Source organism: Sus scrofa, chromosome 14 (genome assembly GCF_054392235.1).
Source record: "Sus scrofa isolate SSC_HxYL_T2T_F1_AM1 chromosome 14, Sscrofa_HxYL_maternal_Yorkshire_Landrace_v2.0, whole genome shotgun sequence".
Lineage (NCBI taxonomy): Eukaryota > Metazoa > Chordata > Mammalia > Artiodactyla > Suidae > Sus > Sus scrofa.
In genome coordinates this window covers 96913115-96933548 of record NC_139396.1, presented here as the reverse complement: position 1 = coordinate 96933548, position 20434 = coordinate 96913115, and the positions used below count along the sequence as shown (strand labels likewise).

The window sequence follows — 20434 nt, the reverse complement described above, 5'->3', positions numbered from 1 at the left end:
CAGAGTCCTGGCCTCCAGCCCACTGCAGGCTGAAGTAGCTTCTTATTAGCCAGGTTCCCTGGCCCCTCTCTGCCTGCATGTTCTTATCCCAGTGGAGAGCAGATCTAGCTGCGTCCCTAGAGGTGGAGAGAGCTGTTTCCCAGGATCCCCCGACTCCCTACATCCTCTGGAGTAGGCCTGAGCTCCGCCAGGGGTCTGGGTGCAGGAGCCTGCAGGGACAGCTCACCTTGATGGGCCCTTCTCGAATGATCTGGCCCAGCTTGGCAATGTTGTCATACTCTTGGATAGCTGCCCGCAGGTACCGGTCATCATCAGGCTTGACTGCTGCTGGTTCACGCCCAAAAGTTCCCTGGAGAGAGGGGACATTAGCCAGAACACAGGTAGACCTCATACATGTGCGCGCACACGCACGCGCGCGCACGCACACACACACACACACACACGCAGGGCAGGGCAGGGCACCACTCCCCGGAGCCCAGCCCCTTGGCTGGCAGTGGCACAGACAAACCTACCTCCTCCCCATCCTCATGACCATCCACCCCCTGCCCCTGGCCCAAGCCCAGGCTCACGTGGGTGCGAGTGGGGCTGTTCCACAGATCGGCGATCTCACTCAGGTTTTCTGGCAGGTCATCCTCATGCTCGGCCTGGGCGGCCAGCTCCAGGTTCCGGCAGAAAGGATCCAGCCACACGGGGTTGGCCCTGCAGGTGGGGGGTGAGGTTGGGGGAGGGTGAGGAAGGAAGGCTTGAGGGGACAGATGCCCTTGAAGCACACCCCTAACCCTCTGCCATTTCCCTGGCCAACGGTTGTGCCTTTCACGGGTCTGGGGATGCAGGGCTGTGAGAAGCAGGCCCCTTGCCTGTGGCACCTGTGGACACGTCCTCCTACCTCGGGATCCTAATGGAACCAGGACAACATGTCATCCTGGATCAGTGCCAACGCAGAGGCTTCACCCTACACCCAGTGCCCAAAGCCTGGGCCCCTAGGAACTTGGGGCCCAATCAGGGTGGGGAGCCCAGCTCAGAGATACGATTTCTGAAGGTGGAGGGAGAGGCGTGTCTTGCCCAGCAGGGGGCTCCCACACCCCAGGTTTCATTTGGTCCAGGATGCCCTCTGCTTGAGGGGCCGCAGTGGGGACTTCACCTCAGCTGGTTCCAGGGTGGGTCTCCCCAAAGAGTACCCAGCAGGGTTGAGGGACCCTACTCACCCGTCGAAGGAATACTTGTTGGTGTTGGGCATGTCCATGATGTCAATGAAGCCGCGATTCCCTGCAGAAGGATTGGGGCATGAAGGGGAAGTGTCCACCCCGCTGGGGCTGGGGCTGGGCCTGAGCTGGCCCTGTGAGGCCTGTGGGGGTGTTACTCTAGGCTCTTGGGGAGCCCTCCTGCCCTCCCACCTGCCCGCCCATCACAGCCCTCGCTTACCTGCCGAGCCAGCCACGATGGCTTTGAGCTTCCTCTTGTGTCTGGAAAGAAGCAGAGGGGCTGGTGAAGGAGGCCGGGCTGGCGTCTCAGGGCCTGACGGCCCTGCCTGCCTCTGTGACCGCCCCTGGAGCCCTGTCCTGGGGCCGGTCAGTCTATCTCAAGGCAGGGCAGGGAGGGGTCACTCACACGGTCCTGTAGTACCAGTTCATGAGGATGAAGAGCATGGCAGCCAGGAAGAGGAGAATGGCCAGGACAATGATCGCCATCTAGGGGAGCGGGGGCCAGACGTGAGTGGGCGAGAGCACCCGGGACAGCGAGAGGGCTGCTGGGGTGGGTGCCACCAGCTGTACCTGCAGGGCGGACATGTCGTCAGGTAGCCGGACAGAGATGGCGGGCTGCACATCCAGGACGTTGTAGTTCCGGAATAGATTCCGCAGTTGCTCCTTGTTTTCGTCGATCATCTGGATCACCCTGGGAGAGGGGCAGGGGCCTCAGCTCCCATCCTCAGCCGTGCCTCAAGAGCTCATCCCACTCTGGCCAGTCTGCCCCCGAATTCACCTCCCACCAAGCCTTTCAAGTTTAAGGCCCGCCCAGAGTGGATAGCTTTGTCCCTTACAGGGTCACCATCCCCTCGTACACGAGCCTGTTTGATCCTCACAATCAGTGTCCAGTCCCATTTCACCCAGAGGGGAGGATGGGGGGGCGGAGCTCTGCTCATGCACCCAGGCTGTGCCCTCTCTACCTGCCCTGCCCACCTCTCTCCGGGGGAAAGCCCCAGACAGCAAGCCTGATGGTGTTCAGCTGTGCCTCCGTAGGTGGGTCCCCTCCCCAACTCCAGGGCAAGGAGGCAGACTGACAGGCTGAGCACAGAGGCCCACTCACCGGTCCACGTCCAGGATGCGGTTGGTTTCGCGGTTCACCACGTGGATAAGCAGCTCTGTCTGTGCAAAGTTCACCCGACCTTTCTTGTCCACGTGGAACTAGGCGAGAAGGGGCATCATGGGGTGTGTGTGTGGCCGGAGCCAGGGGTGGGATGGGCAGGCCTCTTCTAGCAGCCCCTGCTGCCCTGCCCTGCCCGTAAACCCAGCACGACTGAATGCTCACCTGGGACCAAGCTCCACGGCAATCCCTTCACTGCTCTGGGCCAGGCACTATTATGAGCCCCATCTTACAGATGAGGAAACTGAGACTCAGAGACCTCGAAGGACTCTCCCAAGGCCATGCAGCTAGCAAAGGACCGATCCCTTTCATACCCCTGATCTGTCTGCAGTGCCCTGTCCCTGTGGCCTGGTCCCCCTTCTCCCTCCACTGCCCCTGGACCCGGGGTGGGTTCCACGGGGCACCTGCACGTCATCAGTGTTGACGATGGCACCAGTGATGTTGGAGAGCAGGCGGATGAATTCTTCCTCGAAGCCACGCACGCGGTCGGGGATCTCGTTGATGACGATCTTGACCCGCTGGTCGTCCCTCAGGATGTAGATGCCGATGATGGCCGTATCATTGTGACCTGCCAGGTCCCGGGCCACGATGTCCACCACAAAGTAGCCAGGGCTGTAGGCCATGAAGAGGTCGAAGGTGCGCAGGATGCCATCCACGCTCCCTGCGGGGAGAGCACACAGGCGGTGCGGCTCAGGGCCACCCAGGGCCCCAGAGTCCCCCCGCCCCCCAGAGGCCCAAGGCCCAGGGATGTTCAGACACACTGAGGGGAGGTGGCAACTTGGGACGCAAGTGCCTGGGGGGCCCAGAGGGGGCAAAGGTGACAGAGGAGTGGGTACAAGGGAGGTGTCTCTCTGTAGGGGCAGTGACACTGACCTCAACTCTGCTGATTGTCACTGGAGAGCACAGCCAGTGCTGCAGAACTTGCACTGTTTCTAGACATTTCTAAGTTTGTATTTTATTTTTAATTCATTTTTTGTCTTTTTGTCTTTTTAGGGCTGCACCTGTGGCATATGGAGGTTCCCAGGCTAGGGGTCGAATCGGAGCTGTAGCTGCCAGCCTTTGCCACAGCCACAGCCAGATCCGAGGTGCATCTGTGACCTACACCACAGCTCATGGCAATGCCGGATCCTTAACCACTGAGCAAAGCCAGGAATCAAATCCGAAACCTCGTGGTTCCTAGTCAGATTCGTTTCTGCTGCGCCACGACGGGAACTCCCTAAGTTTTTATTTTAAACATGTTGCACATTAAAACCCAACTGTGGGAGGCACTGATCCAAGGACGGCAAGTTTGGGACTCTGCTGTCCCATGCTGGAGTGTTTCTGAGTCTCCTCATTGTCTGTCTCACACACATTTGCTTTGCAATTCCACAGCCACCGTAGAGAGATGACCGGCAGTGGTCTGGCCCTGTCTTCTCTTAGAAAACAGTAGACATGGCTTGAAAATCTGCCACTTCTAGTTGTGTGACCCTTGACAAGCTACATATCCTCTCTGTGCTTTCATTTATTAAAATTACAGCAGTGGGGGAGTCCCCTTTGTGGCACAGTGGAAACCAATCCAACTAGCATCCATGAGGATGCGGGTTTGATTCCTGGCCTCGCTCAGTGGGTCTGGGATCTGGTATTGCTGTGGCTGTTGGTGTAGGTCGGCAGCTACAGCTCTGATTAGACCCCCTAGCCTGGGAACTTCCATATGCTGCAGGTGCGGTCCTAAAAAAAAAAAAAAAATTAGAGCAATGGGAACTCAGAGGACAAAGGGGTGGTGTCTGGTTGTGTGATTGAAGGTGGCAGCATATGAACTAGACTTCAAAGGATGGTTGGGGGTGCATATCTAAAGGCAGGGGTCAAGGTCAGGATGGGATTCCAGGAAGTTAAGACAAAGGACCAAAGGCCCAGGGGAGGATGGCGTAGAGCAGATTGAAGGGAACAGTGGGCACAGGACCTTAAGGGTAGTAAGCGGCTGTGGAACCAGAAAGAGGGATTAGAGGAAGACCTAGCAAGCCCTGAAAGCCAGGCCAAGGAGTCTGGATTGAGTGCTATCGGCAGAGAAGAGCAGGGAAGGAGGTGGAGCTGGAGGGAAGGTAATGGGACACTCACTGGATACTTTCTAGAACCTAACCCAGAGACACTCAGCTGGCACACAGGCAAATGCACAAGCAAACATGCATACTTTTAGGGTCAAGTGTGCTCTTTGAATTCTGGCTCCCCAGTGCCTACCAAGCACAGTGGTGGACGCAGGGGAGGGTGAAGTGCACCAAGGGGAAGCTAGGTGGATATATAGAAAGGAGAATGGGAAGATGGATGGATGGGTGGGTGGACAGATGCATGAATGAGGATGAATGGATGCACGGGTGGATGGGTGGAGGGAGTGTTCAGTGGGTGGGTGGACAGATGGACAAATGGTTGATGAGGGGATGGGAGAAAGAGAAGAAAGTGGATACAGAGATGGATAGGTGGAGTAGGGAAGAGAGAGGTGGATGAAGGAAAAGATTAACAAATGATGTCTGGCTGAAGGATGGATGGATGGCCACTCATGCCCTGTGGATCCCACACAGACCCCACCACCTCCAGACACAGTCTTTGCAGTAACAGAGGTCTTGGCTGGAGCCCCTACCCATGGTGAAGACCTGGCCCACGTCCTCAGAGTCATTGGCAAGGGCCCGGAAGTAGTGGATGGCCAGGATGCTGTAGAAGACAAGGCTGTTGTTGCCAATGTCTGCGTCCAGGGCCAGCACCTGGATTAGCTCCGAGCCCACTCTGGCGTCGGTGGCCACTCCTGCAGGAATGGGCAGGCGAGTGTCAGTGGCAGCGCAGAGGGCTCCCCGTGCCCCAGGCCCAGGCCCTGGCCCCTGCACCTGCAGTGTACTCGGCCTTGGTGAAGCGTGGCGGCTGGTCGTTGATGTCCTCCAGCATGACACGCACTTCCTGCAGGGTGAGGTCAGTGACCAGGTCAAGGGCTAGGGAGGGCCCACGGGGAGGTGTCCAGCTGCGATTGCTTGAGGCCTTGACAATGAGGGAGAAGACGGCTTCGCGCTCTCTGTCCAGGTCCCGCAGCACCAGCAGGCGCCCATCCGGCTGTAGATGGAAGTTCTTCTCATCGTTGCCGGCTGAGGGTGGGACCATAGCACAGGGTAAGGGGCAGGGCTGGGCATATTTGGGTCATCTCCAGCCCCAGGGTAGGTAGGGCACTAGCCCCCTCAGGCCTCACCTGCAATGAAGTAGTACACGATGGCATTGGGGCCCTCATCTGCATCCACAGCGCCTGTCACATTTCCCACGAGGGTGCCACGCGGTGAGTGCTCGGGCACGGTCAGCAGCTGGTACTGGGGACTGCCTTTCTGCAGGGGGAGAAGGAGCTCAGGGGAGCCCAGGGAAGGCCTGAGCTTCCGGCTCCTGCCAGAGGGCCCTCGGCAGTGCTCATGTGGGTGCTGTGGGGTTTTTTGCCCACATCTTGCAAGGTAAGCAGAACTACTGAAACATCAAGGGAGCCAGGGCTGGGCTGGAGAGACTCCAGCTCAGGCCTCAGGGAGTGTCACCCAGTGACATCCTCCATGGGGTAGGCTGGGCTTGGCATGTTCTCTGAAGCCTCCCAGCACCCAGATGGATGTTTTTTCTTTCTCTACCATTAGGAGAGCAATTTTTAAATTTCTTTTTAGGGCTGCATTTGTGGCACATGGAAGTTCCCAGGCTAGGGGTTGAAGGGAGCTGTAGCTACTGGCCTGTACCACAGCCACAGCAATGCAGGTTCAGAGCCACGTCTGTGACCTACACTGCAGCTCACCGCAACACCAGATCCCCGACCCCCTGAGTTAGGCCAGGGATCGAACTTGCATCCTCATGGATACTAGTCAGATTCATTTTCACTGTGCCACAACGGGAACTCCCAGATGGATGTTTGAACAAGCAGTGCACCTGTACACACACACACACACACAATCTCCAGGGAATATCACATCCCATGTGCACACAATAAGAGCAAACCAACAGGTTGGAGTCTTTGTCCATACAAGGAGCTCAGCCCCAGCTCACTAAAGCAGAACTATTTTCAGGCTTCTTGCGTGATCGTGCATGCAAACATGGGAATGTCAGCTCCTGAGTCAGGCATTTTTGTTTGTTTGTTTGTTTGTTGTTGTTGTTGTTGTTGTTGCTATTTCTTGGGCCGCTCCCGCGGCATATGGAGGTTCCCAGGCCAGGGGTTGAATCGGAGCTGTAGCCACCAGCCTACGCCAGAGCCACAGCAACGCAGGATCCGAGCCGAGTCTGCAACCTACACCACAGCTCACGGCAACGCCGGATCGTCAACCCATGGAGCAAGGGCAGGGACCGAACCCGCAACCTCATGGTTCCTAGTCGGATTCGTTAACCACTGCGCCACGACGGGAACTCCCCGAGTCAGGCATTTTTGATTGCTGGGTAGTGCCTTGACATAGTAGCTGCTCAATAACTAGTTGCTCTGTGAAGTGCTGTGCAGTTTCCACACGTAACCATGTGTGTATACGGCACAGTGCGCACACGAAAGCGTGTGCGCACTGTGCTTGCAGGCAGGTGGGTCCCTGTGTGGCTGTGACCAGGGCAACGGATGGGTGAGCTCACTGGAGGCCTCACGAAGAGGGGCTCGTTGTCGTCAATGTCCTCCAGGGCCACCTGCAGCGGCTGCATAGTCTCATAGGGCACTGGCTGGCCCAGGTCGCTGGCCACCAGGATGAGCTGGGGGCAGAGAAGTGCAGTCAGAGACGGAGATGAAGGGCCCCTGGCAGGCACCCCCCGAGGACAGGTCACTACCCTCAAAGTTCTAGGTGGGGACATGGTGGCCCTGTGCTCGGAGCCGTCTTTTCCTCAGCCCCGCCCCTTGCCCTGGGCCCACCCCTCGCACTAGGCCCCGCCCCCTTACGCTGTACACCGCCTGCTTCTCGCGGTCCAGGCGCTGTGCGGTCTGGATAAGGCCGCTGATTGGGTCGATGGTGAAGTACTCCCAGTCCCGGTTGCCTGTGGTCTTCAGGAAGCTGTAGCGCACGGCCCCATTGAGGCCCTCGTCCTTGTCTGTGGCGTAGACCTCGTACACGTTGGAGTGCAGCGGGATCTCCTGCAGGGGGCGGGGGAGGGAGGCTCCTGGGGCACACTGAAAGAATCCCAGCTCCCACCTCCAGGCCCAATGGAACACTTGTTCTTTCGCCTTCCTGGTTGACTGTCCTCACCACCTCCAGCATCCTTATGAAATGCCCGTCTGCTTGGCTGAATCCTTCTGGAGCCTGAGCATCTGCTACAACAAACCTTCAGCCCACCTCCAGCCAAGGCCACTGTCCAGCCTGGGATCCACTAGGCTCTGGACTCTCTATGGGTGACTGCCCTTCCAGGGACTGTCCCATCCCTCCCATCCTGCTGCATGCTGAGGCTTGGAAGACAGACGGGAAGCCCAAAGCTGAGGCCACAGCCGCCCTCTGTTCCTGGGTCTGTCTTGCTCTCTGCTACCCTAATCACAGGAGCTCCAGGTACCCCCAAACAACTCCATTCACCCAATGGGTACCTGAAAATGGGGGGCAGGCAGGAGACACGGTGGCCAGAGACTGGACATCTGGGTTCTAGTCTGTTACTAAGTTACCATGTGACCTGGACACGCCACTTCACCTCTTTGATCCGTAGTGTCTACAGTCCCTTAAGTCTGAGACATCAAAAAACCTGACATCCACTATTGGCCCATGAAAAGGCTGCCAAGGGCACAAGAAAAAGAGCATGTTTCTTGGCTTTTAGTTCAAAAATTATCAACTCAGCATGGTTTCACTGTTTTATCTCATTGATCATGACAATCAGAAACTCCAAATGGCAGTTAACGTCTAATTGATAGAAAGTAGGATGACAGACATAACTACTTAACAAATGCTGGTTGTTTGGAAGACATGCATCTTTCCAAATAGGAATGTCTTGAGGTTCCTCTTACTAAAAACTTAGTAAAGGGGGCCATTAGGATGGAAAAGAACTAGATTATTATTATTATTTTTTCCTTTCTGGCTGCATCTGCAGCATGTGGAAGTTCCTGGGCTAGGGACTGAACCTGTGCCACACCAGCAACCAGAGCCACTGCAGTGCAACACCAGATCCTTAACCTGCTGTGCCACAGGAGAACTCCTATTATTATTAATTTATGCCCTGCTTCATTCTACGAAAAAATTTGAGGCAGCTTACAATAATGTATATAATAAGAGTGAACAAGTTAAAAAAGTCGGGGTAAAAAAAGAAACAGTTGGCAGGAAGATAGAAACTGAGGGATGGGAGATAAGGCATGTGGACTAAATCCCTGTGACATCATTCAAGATGAGATGACCACTATGAGCTCCCTAGTGGGCAAAGCAAAGAGGACCACTGCATCACTGCAATAGACACAGGTAAAAGCAAATTACAAGGTAAAAGCACAGTATCTCCTAGAGCTCAGCACTGGGAAAAATTTCTCCCATGGGACCTCTAAGAGGAGACTGAGTGACAGCAAGGACTTAACACTGACATTCTGAGATGTGGAGACATGCGGAAGTTTGGGGAGCAAAGAACAAGTGGGAGACACTGCCAGTGTTCCATCAAGGAGCATTCTGGACTTGGGTGCCGAGAGAAAGGAGGGCAAGGGCAGGGGTCAAAGGAGTACTTCCCCATCTTTAGCAGGCAACTGAGAGCAAGATATGAAAGAAGAATTGGAGACAGTCAGAAGCTCAGCCACTTCCCCTTGTTTCTTATTTTGATGCTCAAGTCCCAGGCTGTCTCCACACTGGTATCAGCAGGAAGAGCAGACAGACGGAAGGGGCTGTGTATTTATTTTGAGAGACAAGTATGGGGGAAGTGACTTGTGTGGGAGATGGTCTTTCTTGGCAGAAATCTAGGAGCAAGAGGTGGGGCATCTACTATTATTAGCCACATTTTGCAGATGAAAAAGACAGACTCAGAGAAGTCACTTGCTTAAGGTTGTTTGGCTGGTAAGCGATAGAGTCGGAGGTGGACCAAAGAGCTTCTGCTGGCACAGCCCGTATTACTAACCACTGCTCAATACTGCCCCGTGGGGCACTCAGCCGGCCTGGTCCCTGCTCTGGCCTCCGTTTCCCTGCCTTTGCAATGGGAGTCCCTTCCCTCTCTCAGGCTGCAGGATGGAAAAGCGGGCTGGATACTGGGAGGGGGTGTGGGTGGGTGGGAGGCCCCCAGTACCTCTCTGATGTGGAGGATGGTGCCATTGGGTGGGCGCACGAAGACGGGGCGGTTGTCATTGACGTCGATAACCTCCACGAGCAGCATGGTGGTGCCCCAGAGGGGGGGCTCCCCACTGTCCGTGGCCACCACGGTCAGGTTGAACCTTTCATAGGACTGCAGGGGCCGCTTCGTGGTCACCAGGCCCGAGTCCATGTCCACGTGGAAGGCCTCTGGCAGGTGGGGCAGGAGAGGAGGGCATGGCTCTGGCCAAGACAACCTTCCCATCCTTCATGCTCCTCCTCCCCCTCCCCTCTTCCCAGCCTGGGGCTGCAGGGGAGGCAGCCTGCCCCTCCCACTGCTGGGGCATCACGGGTGGGGAGCAGGCTGCGTACCCACGCCGGGGCCCTCAAGTGAGTAGGCCAACTCCCCATTGGAGCCCTCGTCCTGGTCGGTGGCCATCATGGTGATGACCGAGGTGCCCGCTGGCTCATTCTCATACACGCTCGTGCTGAACTGGGGCTTGGAGAACTGGGGCCGGCAGTCATTGACATCCAGCACTTGGATCACCACCTGGAGGGGAGGTTGAGGTCAAAGGTCAGGAGCATATTGGGGGCTGCTTCCAGTCACCTGCTCATATAGGAGTAACCGGGTGGATGGTGCCCAGTGTTTAGTTTGAACTCAAACTTTGCTTAATCCCCTGAGCCTCTGTTTGCTTTGCTATATACTGGGAACAAGGGGATCTGATTTCTTAGGGGCTGGTGAGGCTCCTGCGTGATGGTACATGCTCAGTGCCTGGACTGAATAAACACGCTGCAACCAGTACTGTGGTTCACAGGTCATCTGTGTCTGGGTCTTGAAGCAGGAGCTCGTCCCCACCCACCTCCTACTCTGTCCTTTGCTCCTTCCCACAGTACCCCATATCTCCAATTCTAATCTCTGAGTCTTAATGCTGGACTGTGAGTTCTCCCCTCCCAAAGGCCCTCTGGACTGGGGTTTGTGTCTGGCCTGGGACTTGGCTCTCTCTGCTGACCCCACAGCCCAGGGCGGGTCCTATGGAGTCCCCAGGCCTTTTTTTCCCTTGGCTGCTGTGGCCCTGCCTGATTGCATTGGCATCAGAGCCCTTCACAGCCACAGTTGCAAGAACTCTTTTCCGTGCACAAAGTGCTTTCCAACCTCCCATCCTACCCCCTGACTCTCCACTACCCTGGGAGGGAGGCATTCCCAGTTCCATCTCTGCCCTTGATTCCCTGCAGCTTTGACAACTTAGGCTCAGGGACTTAGGTGATAAATGCAGTGTGCTCAGCCAGTGGCCCTTAATCTGACTACAAATACTGCACTTTTCCCAACCCAGCACATTCTTATGTGACAGGACAAGATGCAGATATCTGTGAGTGCTCCAAGCTCTGTCCCCTACCTGCTAAAGAGACTTTCTCTTGGCCCGCTCAGCTTCTCACCTCCCCACCCTTCAGGAGACTTTTCTTTAGATGATCAGGTTATTGTTGGGAGACTTGGTAAGAACTGAATATAGAAAGACAGGGCTGGAAAGGGCAGAAAGAAGTGGGAGAAAGAAAAAGAAGGCAAAGCCTTGAAGTGTGGGACTTCAGAAATGGGGACAGAACTTAAAGGTGGGAAGTTGGCCTCAGAGCAACTATGTGGATGCTAAGACCTGGAATGGAAATAGGGTTGTAAATATGATCCCTTGTGAATGTTAAGAGACATAAATAAAGATATCTGCTTTATAGTTATGTTTGCTTGCTGCACGGTGTTTATTTCAATAGGACATCATGGATACCCTGGGCCATGTGGAGCCCCAGGATTTATCTGGGTTACACCCAGGTATGTTTGGCTGCCTTAGCTTGGGTTTGGCACAAGAAGTTTCTCCTACAGAGTCCCTATCTCTCTAAGCCACAGCCAGCGTGAAGTCCCAGCTAAGCTCTTGCCTTCTCCTTCCTGTCACCATGCCTCTGAGTGGAATGGGTGGCTCTCCTCCCACTCTACAGTAGCCATTCTCTAAAGACTTTGCCTGCTGCCTCCACAACCACAATGCCTCGTGTCCTTGGTCCATGAGAAGCTCTCTCACCTGCACCGAATTTTCCCGACGGTTGCTGGCTATGTCCCCAGGGTTGTCTTTGGCCAAGGCAGTCAGGATATAGTGGTCCTTCTTTTCCCGGTCCAGAGGGGACAGCACATAGATGTCACCCTAGTAAGAGGAGGTTGGAGTCAGGTCCTTCATCAATTCAACAGATATTTATTGAGCTTCTACCATGTGAAGACACTGTTCTGGGCTCTGGAGATTCAGCACTGAAAAGACAACATCCCTGCCCCGTGGAGCAATAATTCTAGTGGCTCTGCTTGCCCTCATGACCCAAGTCCCCATGGAGATGGGATGAATAGCCCAGGCTGGAGCTCACTATGCCACCAGGTATACAGTAGAACCCCATGAAGTATTCACAGTGCCAGGCCATGAGTGTGTCTGACTGTTCACACCAAGAGGATGGAGAGAAACCCTGTTGAAAGGGCAGCATGCAGGGGGATGTGGGCAGACAAAGGGAGGGAAAGTCCAGATCTAGCCCAGTAACTGGGGAAAGCCCTGGTCAACCACCCCCAGGCCACAGGGCTCTCTCGCTGTACTGGAACAAAGGCTTTGAACCAATCTGCCAACATTTGAAATCATCACCCATCTTTTCTCTTGAGCTGCTGCTTTCCCACAAGTCTGAGATGCATGGGAGTAAGGGGGCTATGCTTCTCCCATCCCCCGGCATTGAGGATAGGGCTATGTATACAGGAAGTGCTCCAACACTATGCCCACTTTCTGCAGCGCTTCCTATGCCTCTCTTTTGACAGTTTCAAAAAGCAGTCACATGGACTGGAATCAAGGTTTCTAGTCTGCTGGTGACACATCTCAGAAGTTTTTGGCTCACAGGCGGCTAGTTCCAAATGATTTTGGCCACTTCCTTCCATGTCTGCTCGGACAGAAAGGCCACAGTCTACAGGATGTCTGGGTCTCTGATGAGAACAGGGCTTGCTGACTTGGCTGAAAGACCTCTGAGGCTATAGATGTCCAGGTGGCAGGACTCAGAAACAGGGGTATGACTGCAGTATTTCTGGTGGCTTCTCAGCCTGTGACCGTGGGCCCTTCCCACCTCCCACTCCCCAAACCCAGGCCCTCCACTGCCCACTTACTGTGGTGGGGTTGATGGCAAACTTGCCCTCACCATCCACAAGGCTGTACTCAATGAGGGCAAAGTTGCCCGAGTCAGCGTCAGTAGCAGTGACCGTCAGGATGACTGTGTCCACAGGAACATCCTCAAAGACAGCTTCCTAGAGCCCAGTGGGCAGGGAGAAAGGATGGGCCATAGTCAGTCTAGAGTCGCTACCCTTGCCCGAGAAACTCACTGAAGCAGATCATCCAGAGCATCAAGCTCTTCTTGGGTGGTCACTCCCACGGGACTTTAAGGCTGCCAGGGTGGGAGTGGAAGATGCCCAAAGGGCCCAAGGAATGGGCACAGGTCCCAGGACCCAATCTGTTGACCTGGCCATGCACCTGGTAGGAGAGCTGGTCAAAGATGGGATTGTTGTCATTGATGTCCACAATCTCCAGGTAGACGGGAATCTCCGCTGCCCGGGGTGGGGACCCATTGTCTGAGGCCCTCACGGTAAAGTTGAGCCAGTGCACTTCCTCATAGTCTACCGTCCGGTTGGCAATGACCTTCCCTAAGACACAGAGACACCCACTGCCATTTTGGCCACCCCTCACTCGTGGAAGCTCTCCAAAGGATGATGAGCAGGGTCTGGGGCTCTGAGGGATGGGTGGGGTCCCTTGAAGGAGGAGGTTGGCCAGGCAGCATGGCAGGCCAGAGAGCTGAGGGCAAATGACATCCAGTTGTTCTCCTTACTGGAGGGGTGAGAAAGCTTTTCACAAGTCAAAGGATGTACAGGACCTCCTCGGAGACACTTTCCTCTTGGCCTTCTTGCTCCCCTAAGGGATACTAATTGTGGAGCTTGAGGGGCGGAGAGGGTGATGGAGTATTCCAGAGGTCTAAGGGAGCTTCCATCCCAACCCAGAGCTGGGCACTCTGTCCTTGCCTCTAGTCTGGGCATCTGGGAGTGACTAGAATGTGAGCCATATTGGATCTGGTCTAGCCCACAGAGGGGCCATCGTGAGGCTCCAATGGGGGGATGAGAAGCGAGCCATGGTCCCTCCCGGAGCCTGAGCAGGCACAGACATGTCCCCCAACCCCACCTCTGGCAGATTTCCCACCTACCCGCTGAGGAGTCTTCTAGCTGGACATAGCCCGGGGGCATCAGGTCCAACAGGGTGTAGGTGATCAGCCCATTGAGGCCCTTATCAGGGTCCACGGCTGCCACAGCGATGAGTGTGGTGCCCGGGGTGGCCCCCTCCAGGATCCGCTCTGTGTAGTAGGTGATCCCAAAGGGCTTGAACTGGGGCGTGTTGTCGTTGACGTCCAGGATGTTGACCGTCAGCTTGGCTGGGGGTGAGAGTGGCATGAAGGGGCCTCAACCTGGCTGGGCCAGGCCTTCCTAAGTCTCACCCAAGCCCAGAGAGGAGGATGGCGACATCTCACAGCCCACTTGGGGCCCCCTGAAGCTTGTCCCAACCCTCGGGCAGTGGCCTGACCCCTTCCTTTGGTCTGGTCATGTGCCCTTCCACAGGAAAAGGAGCTTGGGTTCTGCCCACTGGCTGGGTACCTTTAGTGGAGTCCCTGGCCCCTCGCTACACCGCCTCAGTCCCCTAACTTGTCCCATGATACAAGACTAGGAGGATCTTCAGGACCCTTTCCAGGATTCGACCTTTTATTTCCTGTCTGATTTGTTCCCTCTGTATAAGCCTCCTGGGCCCTTTGCCTTCTGAGCCTGGCACAAGTAGGAGGTGACTATGCCTTTTCTTCCTTTCTAAAAATGTGGGCCTCTGAGCAATGAAGATAAGCAGCCTGAAGCTGCCAGGCCTGTCTCCCTACCCCAGCAGCTGTCCTTGCCTCAGGGCAGAGGCCACGTGAGGCCACCCCACCCCTACATCCCCCTCCCGGGTCCCTGCTTGGCTCACATAAAATCCAGTGCCTCTAGAAGCCCCTTCCAGCTCATGCTGCATGAGCCAGGCATCCCATGTTCAGCTGCAGAAGGCAGCATGCATGCCCCTCTTCTCTGCCATGATGCCAGCATCCCCCGATGTGGTGTCTGTCTGTGGCCTCAAGTTACCTTTCCTTGCTCTTTCCTTCCTCTCGGAAGATCTTTTTTTTTTTTTTTTTTTTTTGCATTTTGCTTTTTTTTAGGGTTGCACTTGCAGCACATGGAGGTTCCCAAGCTATGGGTTGGATCGGAGCTGCAGCTGCTGGCCTATGCCAGAGTCACAGCAAGGTGGGATCTGAGCCGCATCTGCAACCTACACCACAGCTCACATCAACACTGGATCCTTAACCCACTGAGCGAGGCTCGAACCCGCAACCTCATGGTTCCTAGTCAGATTCATTTCCGCTGTGCCACAATGGGAACTCCCCCCCCCCCTGCAGATCTGAGGTTCCTGTCTCACATTCCAGCCATACCCCGATTACCAGTTCTGACAATAGGATTCCAACCTAAGTCTCAGTCCCCTTCCAGCCTCTCCCTAACAACTGGGACAAAGGGCCACCCTCAGTCTCTGTAGCTGCTACCTTCCCCACCCCTCAGGCAGCAACTACTGGCAGCTTCTGCAGCTGGGTCCTGCTGCTCCCTCCCTGGGTCCAGGCCTGTGCCTGTTCCGCCCTGTTCTCTCTATATGAGATGTTGTGGGAGGTACCTGGGGGGAACCTACCATTTGGCACGCTGATGGAGCGCTCTGGTAGGTCGCTGGCATTGTCAATCACTGAGAGAGTGACCTCATAGGTGGCAACCAGTTCCCGGTTGAGGGGGGACTTCACCATTACAGACCCTGTAGACCAGATCAGGTCAGGTTCAGCCCAAGGAGAACTCCCTAAAATCTGGACCTCCCAGGGGTGCTCTTGGCCAAGCCTCCCAATCCCCACCAACGATAACCATCCCCAGTGGACCTGGAACTTGCTCCTCTCTTCTTTGGCTGAGATGAGACCACAGCCACCTGCAAGCAGGGGGCGCATCACTCTGCCCCTCATGCACTGCTTACTAGCTGGGCAATTATTGAACCTCTCTGCACCCCTGTTTCCTCATTTGTATGATGAGGATACTTGCAGTACCATATAGGGCTATTTTGAGGATTACAACAATGAAATGAATTTATATTTGTAAAGGGCTTAGAACAGTGCTTGGCACAAAGTGCATGTTTAAAAAATGTTTCCATTCTGCAACAACATGAGGATACTGAACCACTGCACTTACACTTCAAAATGGTTATGATGGTAAATTTTATGTTATGTGTATTTTATCACAACGTTAAAAATGCTTGTATTCTAAGGGGAGCACGCATAAAGGAAGGTCAAAGCAGCTTAAGAGCCCCAAGGGGGTTCCTTGGAGGGGACAGTGGTGGCACAGGCTGGGTGGTCAGGTCCACCCCTTTGATTATGTGGGGCATGGCACGGCTGACTGGGAAAGAGCACTCTCCTGTGGCAGTGTTAGCAAGGAGGTGTTTCCTTCTCTCCTACCTATTGCCTCCCCAGCCCCTGCCTGCTTCCCAATCACAGAAGAGCCCTGCAGAGGCTTGGGCTTGAACTGGACAGACAGCTTTGCCAATCTCAGGGCCGGCTCTGTTGGGATCCTTCTTCTTTCTGCCTGTTTGAGGACCTAGTGGCTCTTTCTTTCATTGGTCTCGTCCTAGGGTGAAACCTCCTCTCTTTCTCTGTTCCCAGCTCCCTCTCGGGCACTGGGGTATCCAGGATTCCCTTCCCCCTTGGCAGATCCCCCTGCAGGGCTTCTGTCCTCCTCGGGTCCCCAGCCATGGGTCAGTCACTTACCCTGGGCTGCTGCCTCCTCCTCCTCCTCCTCTTCCTACTCTCGCTCCCTGTCCCCGAGGCTGGGGAGCGAGGATGGGGAGAGGGTGGCTGCATTCAGTCTGCAAAGGCTGGGCCACAGCCTTGGCCTGGGCCCCACGGGATGGAAAGGGTGGTGGGGGTGCAGTGGGTATGGAGGTAGACGATGGGGTGAAGCAGAGAAGAGATGAGGTGGGAAGTGACAGAGAAACAGAGCTCAAACCTGCGGGCCTGCCAGCCGTGAGGAAAAGAGAAGAGGGTTAACATCAGTTAGTTCAGGGTGCAGAGGAGACGGAGCTGAATAGGGCACAGGGGACGGAAGGGCTGAGAGCTGACCCGGCGGGCAGTGTGGGAGGGACAGGGTGGATGGGAGGAGGCAAGGGGCAGGAAGCCAGGGAAGCAAGAGGGAGCCCAGTTGGAAAGGAGCACTCAGGGGGCTGAGGCTCTGGCAAGAAGAAAGGAAAGAGAAGGTGAGCGAGAGAGGTGGGAGAGCATGAGGAAGAGGGGCAGAGAAGACACTGGAAAGAAAAATAGAAAGAAGAGCGTCAGTTAGAGGGAGGGAGAACAGAAAAAAGTGATCGAGGCAACAATATGGCATAAAGTTGGGCAGGGGCTCAGAGCAGCTCTCCACGGTCCTGGGAAACCACTAGAGGGGGGATTTTGCCAACGTGACACATGACTCAGCTATCTAATTCCTCCCAGTGGCTCAAGGTTTTCCTGTCTTTTTTCCTTTGGGCCTCAGAGGCATATTGAGGTAATCACAATCTTTGGTTCCCTGCATGCTATGGTCACTGGCACTGTTCTTGTTTTACGTATGTATCTACTCCCTTTTATTCTCATTCTCCTCTCCTCTTCCCTTCTCTCCCCTGGGCAATCACTGTAATGTATGAAAGTCTTTTCTTTTCTTTCCTTTTTACAGCTGCACCTGCAGCATACGGAAGTTCCTGGGCTAGGGGTTGAATTGGAGCCTACACCACAGCCACAGCAACATAGGATCTGAGTCACATCTGCAACCTACACCACGGCTTGTGGCAATACCAGATCCTTAACCCACTGAGCAAGGCCAGGGATGGCACCCACATCCTCATGGATACCGTGTTGGGTTCTTAACCCACTGAGCCACAATGGGAATTCCTAAAGTATATTTTTTATTTGAACGTGTTCCTGAAAACCATGTATTGTTTTTGAGCTATGTATTTTACATGTACGCAATGGGACTGTGGTATATGTAACCCATTCTATTTCTTATTCTTTTCAGTAAGTACTTGTTTTTAAGGTCCCCCCAATGTTTCTCTGAGTCTAATCTATTGCTTCTAACAGCTGTCTGGTAGCCCATGGTGGGTAACCATCAGATTTTATTCTTTAATCTCCAAGGGATGGAGACCTTGCCTCCAAGCTCCTGTCACCAATAATATGGCAGTGAACATCCTCATCTGGTCCCATTATCCACCTGAGAATTTCCTTGGAATATATACCCAGGAGCAGAATTGTGGGTCATGGGGTATGAATGTACTTTGTTCTGAATTGCTATCTAGATATTGGAAATAGCCAAAATTCTTATGTACTGTATGAAGGTTCTGATGTCCCAACATTGTCACCAGTGCTCAATATTGTCCAGCATTCTAATATATGCTAATCATATACAGAAAAGCAACATCTCATTGTAGTTTTACTATGCATTTCTTTGAATAACAATGATGTTTAGGAGTTCCCATCATGGCTCAGTGGAAACGAATCCGACTAGTACCCATGAGGACGCAGATTTGATCCCTGGCCTCGCTCAATGGATTAAGGATCTAGCGTTGCCATGAGCTGTGGTGTAGGTCACAGAAGCAGCTCGGATCTGGCGTTGCTGTGGCTGTGGTGTAGGCTGGCAGCTGCAGCTCTGATTCAGCCCCTAGCCTGGAAACCTCCATATGCTGGTGTGGCCCTAAAACAAACAAACAATGATGTTTAGTATTTTGTCATAGCCATGCTAGTTTTTCTGCTACTCCTCTGGACCTTCCAAGAAGTACACTGGTATAGGTTCCATGTCCAAGAAGCAAAGCCACTGAACTTTTGGAAAAATACAAAAAAAAAAAATCGAACTTCAATAAGCTGCATAAATCATTAAAGAGAAATCACGGTTCCCTTTGTTTTGTGACAATGTAAGCAAATCATTAAGAGTACACACACACATACATATATGATATGGAAATATATGTATATAAAAAACACATAAAATCTGCAATTTAAATGGCCCAGATACATATGAAGAAAGCATTCAATCCCCCAGTTATTAAAGAAATGCATATTAAAACAAGGTGCCATTTTCCTATAAAATTACAAACATGAAAACTGTGTAATATTTAATGCTGGCATGAGTGTGGTGAGATGGGAAATCTCAACAATACTGTAGTGCAAAAGAATCAGAGGGGGAGCTGGTCAAGGGAGAAGAGAAGGGAGAGAAGGAAGGAGCCAGGGGAGAGATGGCACAGAGAGGGAAGGATGTAGTGTCAATAGGGGGGCTAAGAGAGGAGGAAGGAGCAGCTGCGGGAAAGGGAGGAGCAGAGCAAGAGGACAGAAGGGAGGCAAAGGGAGAAAGCATAGAACCAGGAGCAGGGAGCGGGGAGTCAGGAGGAGGGCTGGAGGCGGGCAGGCCCTCATACCTGTGTTGATATTCACAGCGAAGGCGTCTTCCTGGTCGGGCACCAGACGGTCAGTGTCATCCTTGGCCACTATACCAATGATGTGGTACTCCAGCTTAGGGTTGAGGTCACGGTCAATGGCAGTGACGTTGGCAATGACAGTGCCTGGCTCGGCTGACTCCAGCACGCTCACTGTCTGGATGGGGTTGAGGAACTCGGGGCGGGAGTCATTGATGTCGTCGATAAGGACAGTGATGACGGCTGTGCCCGAGAGGGGGACAGTACCCCGGTCGGTGGCCACCACTGTCAGCCTATAGGATTCCTGCTCCTCCCTGTCGATGGTGGCATTGCTGACGCGGATGACCCCGGTGATGGGGTGGATGAGAAAGCGGTCCTGAGCCCCGGCTTCTATTCGGTAGATCAGCTCTCCATTGAGGCCGCTGTCCTCATCTGTGGCTGTGACCTGAAGGACTGAGAATCCTGTGGTGGGGGCGGGGGGAATGGGGAGCAGCTGAGCGCAGTGGCCTCTTCTAAAAACATCACCCCAGGATACTTTTTTGGGTGGTTCACAAGGGCCACTTTCCACCATAGCCTTGCCAGTATCTATCTTTTTTGTTGTTAAACATATAAAGTGTACTTTGTTTTAAAATTAATTAGTTAATTAATTAATTTCTGCTTTTGGGGGCTGCACCCGAAGCATAGGGAGGTTTCCAGGCTAGGGGTGGAACTGGAGCTACAGCTGCCAGCCTACACCACAGCCACCGCAACACCAGATCCAAGCTGCATCTGTGACCTACACCACAGCTCACAGCAATGCTGGATGGTTAACCCACTGAGCTGGGCCAGGGATTGAACCCACATCCTCATGGATACCAGTCAGGGTCATTTCAACTGAGCCACAATAGGAATTCCTAATCTTTTATGTATTTTTCATGTTTGTAAGAGTCTAAATGATATTTAATAATTTAATGATTAGTTATATTTTCTATTCTGCAAAGTGTCAGCTTTTGTCCTTTGCCCATTTTTCTGTCAATTTATACAAATTATGTAATTATGATAACTTGTGACAAATATCTTTTTTTTCAGTTTGTTGTTTGCCTTTTGATTTTGGTTGTAATTATCTGATGTAAAGAGGTTTAAATTAATATTCAAATTTAATATTTTTCCTTTCTAAAGTTCTTCCGTTTTGGAGTTCCCGTTGTGGCTCAGTGGTAACGAATTTGACTAGTATCTATGAGGATGCGGGTTCGATCCCTGGCCCTGCTCAGTGGGGTGAGCATCTGGTGTTGCTGTGAGCTGTAGTGTAGGTTGCAGACATGGTTCAGATCCCACATTGCTGTGCCTCTGGTG

At 53.7% G+C, this 20434-nt stretch overlaps 1 protein-coding gene across 6 annotated transcripts in view; it reads right to left on the bottom strand.

Annotated features, from left to right (window-relative positions):
* The window catches only part of CDH23 (cadherin related 23), a 441841-nt gene that overhangs the window by 2337 nt on the left and 419070 nt on the right, over positions 1-20434 (bottom strand). For 4 of the 6 annotated variants that reach the window (XM_084997262.1, XM_084997264.1, XM_013983304.3 and 1 more), the window contains 21 exons: positions 19106-19564; positions 15332-15448; positions 13788-14012; positions 13067-13236; positions 12706-12843; positions 11603-11722; positions 9915-10092; positions 9541-9752; positions 7250-7441; positions 6952-7065; positions 5567-5696; positions 5214-5465; positions 4973-5134; positions 2766-3022; positions 2305-2402; positions 1773-1893; positions 1609-1688; positions 1423-1463; positions 1206-1266; positions 570-699; positions 227-349 (listed from right to left, as the gene is read on the bottom strand). In XM_084997262.1, the coding sequence (XP_084853388.1) occupies positions 227-349; positions 570-699; positions 1206-1266; positions 1423-1463; positions 1609-1688; positions 1773-1893; positions 2305-2402; positions 2766-3022; positions 4973-5134; positions 5214-5465; positions 5567-5696; positions 6952-7065; positions 7250-7441; positions 9541-9752; positions 9915-10092; positions 11603-11722; positions 12706-12843; positions 13067-13236; positions 13788-14012; positions 15332-15448; positions 19106-19564 (3380 nt within the window). The remainder of the gene's footprint in view (positions 1-226; positions 350-569; positions 700-1205; positions 1267-1422; positions 1464-1608; positions 1689-1772; positions 1894-2304; positions 2403-2765; positions 3023-4972; positions 5135-5213; positions 5466-5566; positions 5697-6951; positions 7066-7249; positions 7442-9540; positions 9753-9914; positions 10093-11602; positions 11723-12705; positions 12844-13066; positions 13237-13787; positions 14013-15331; positions 15449-19105; positions 19565-20434) is intronic. The other 2 variants (XR_014828081.1, XM_084997263.1) reach the window with 2 other exon arrangements.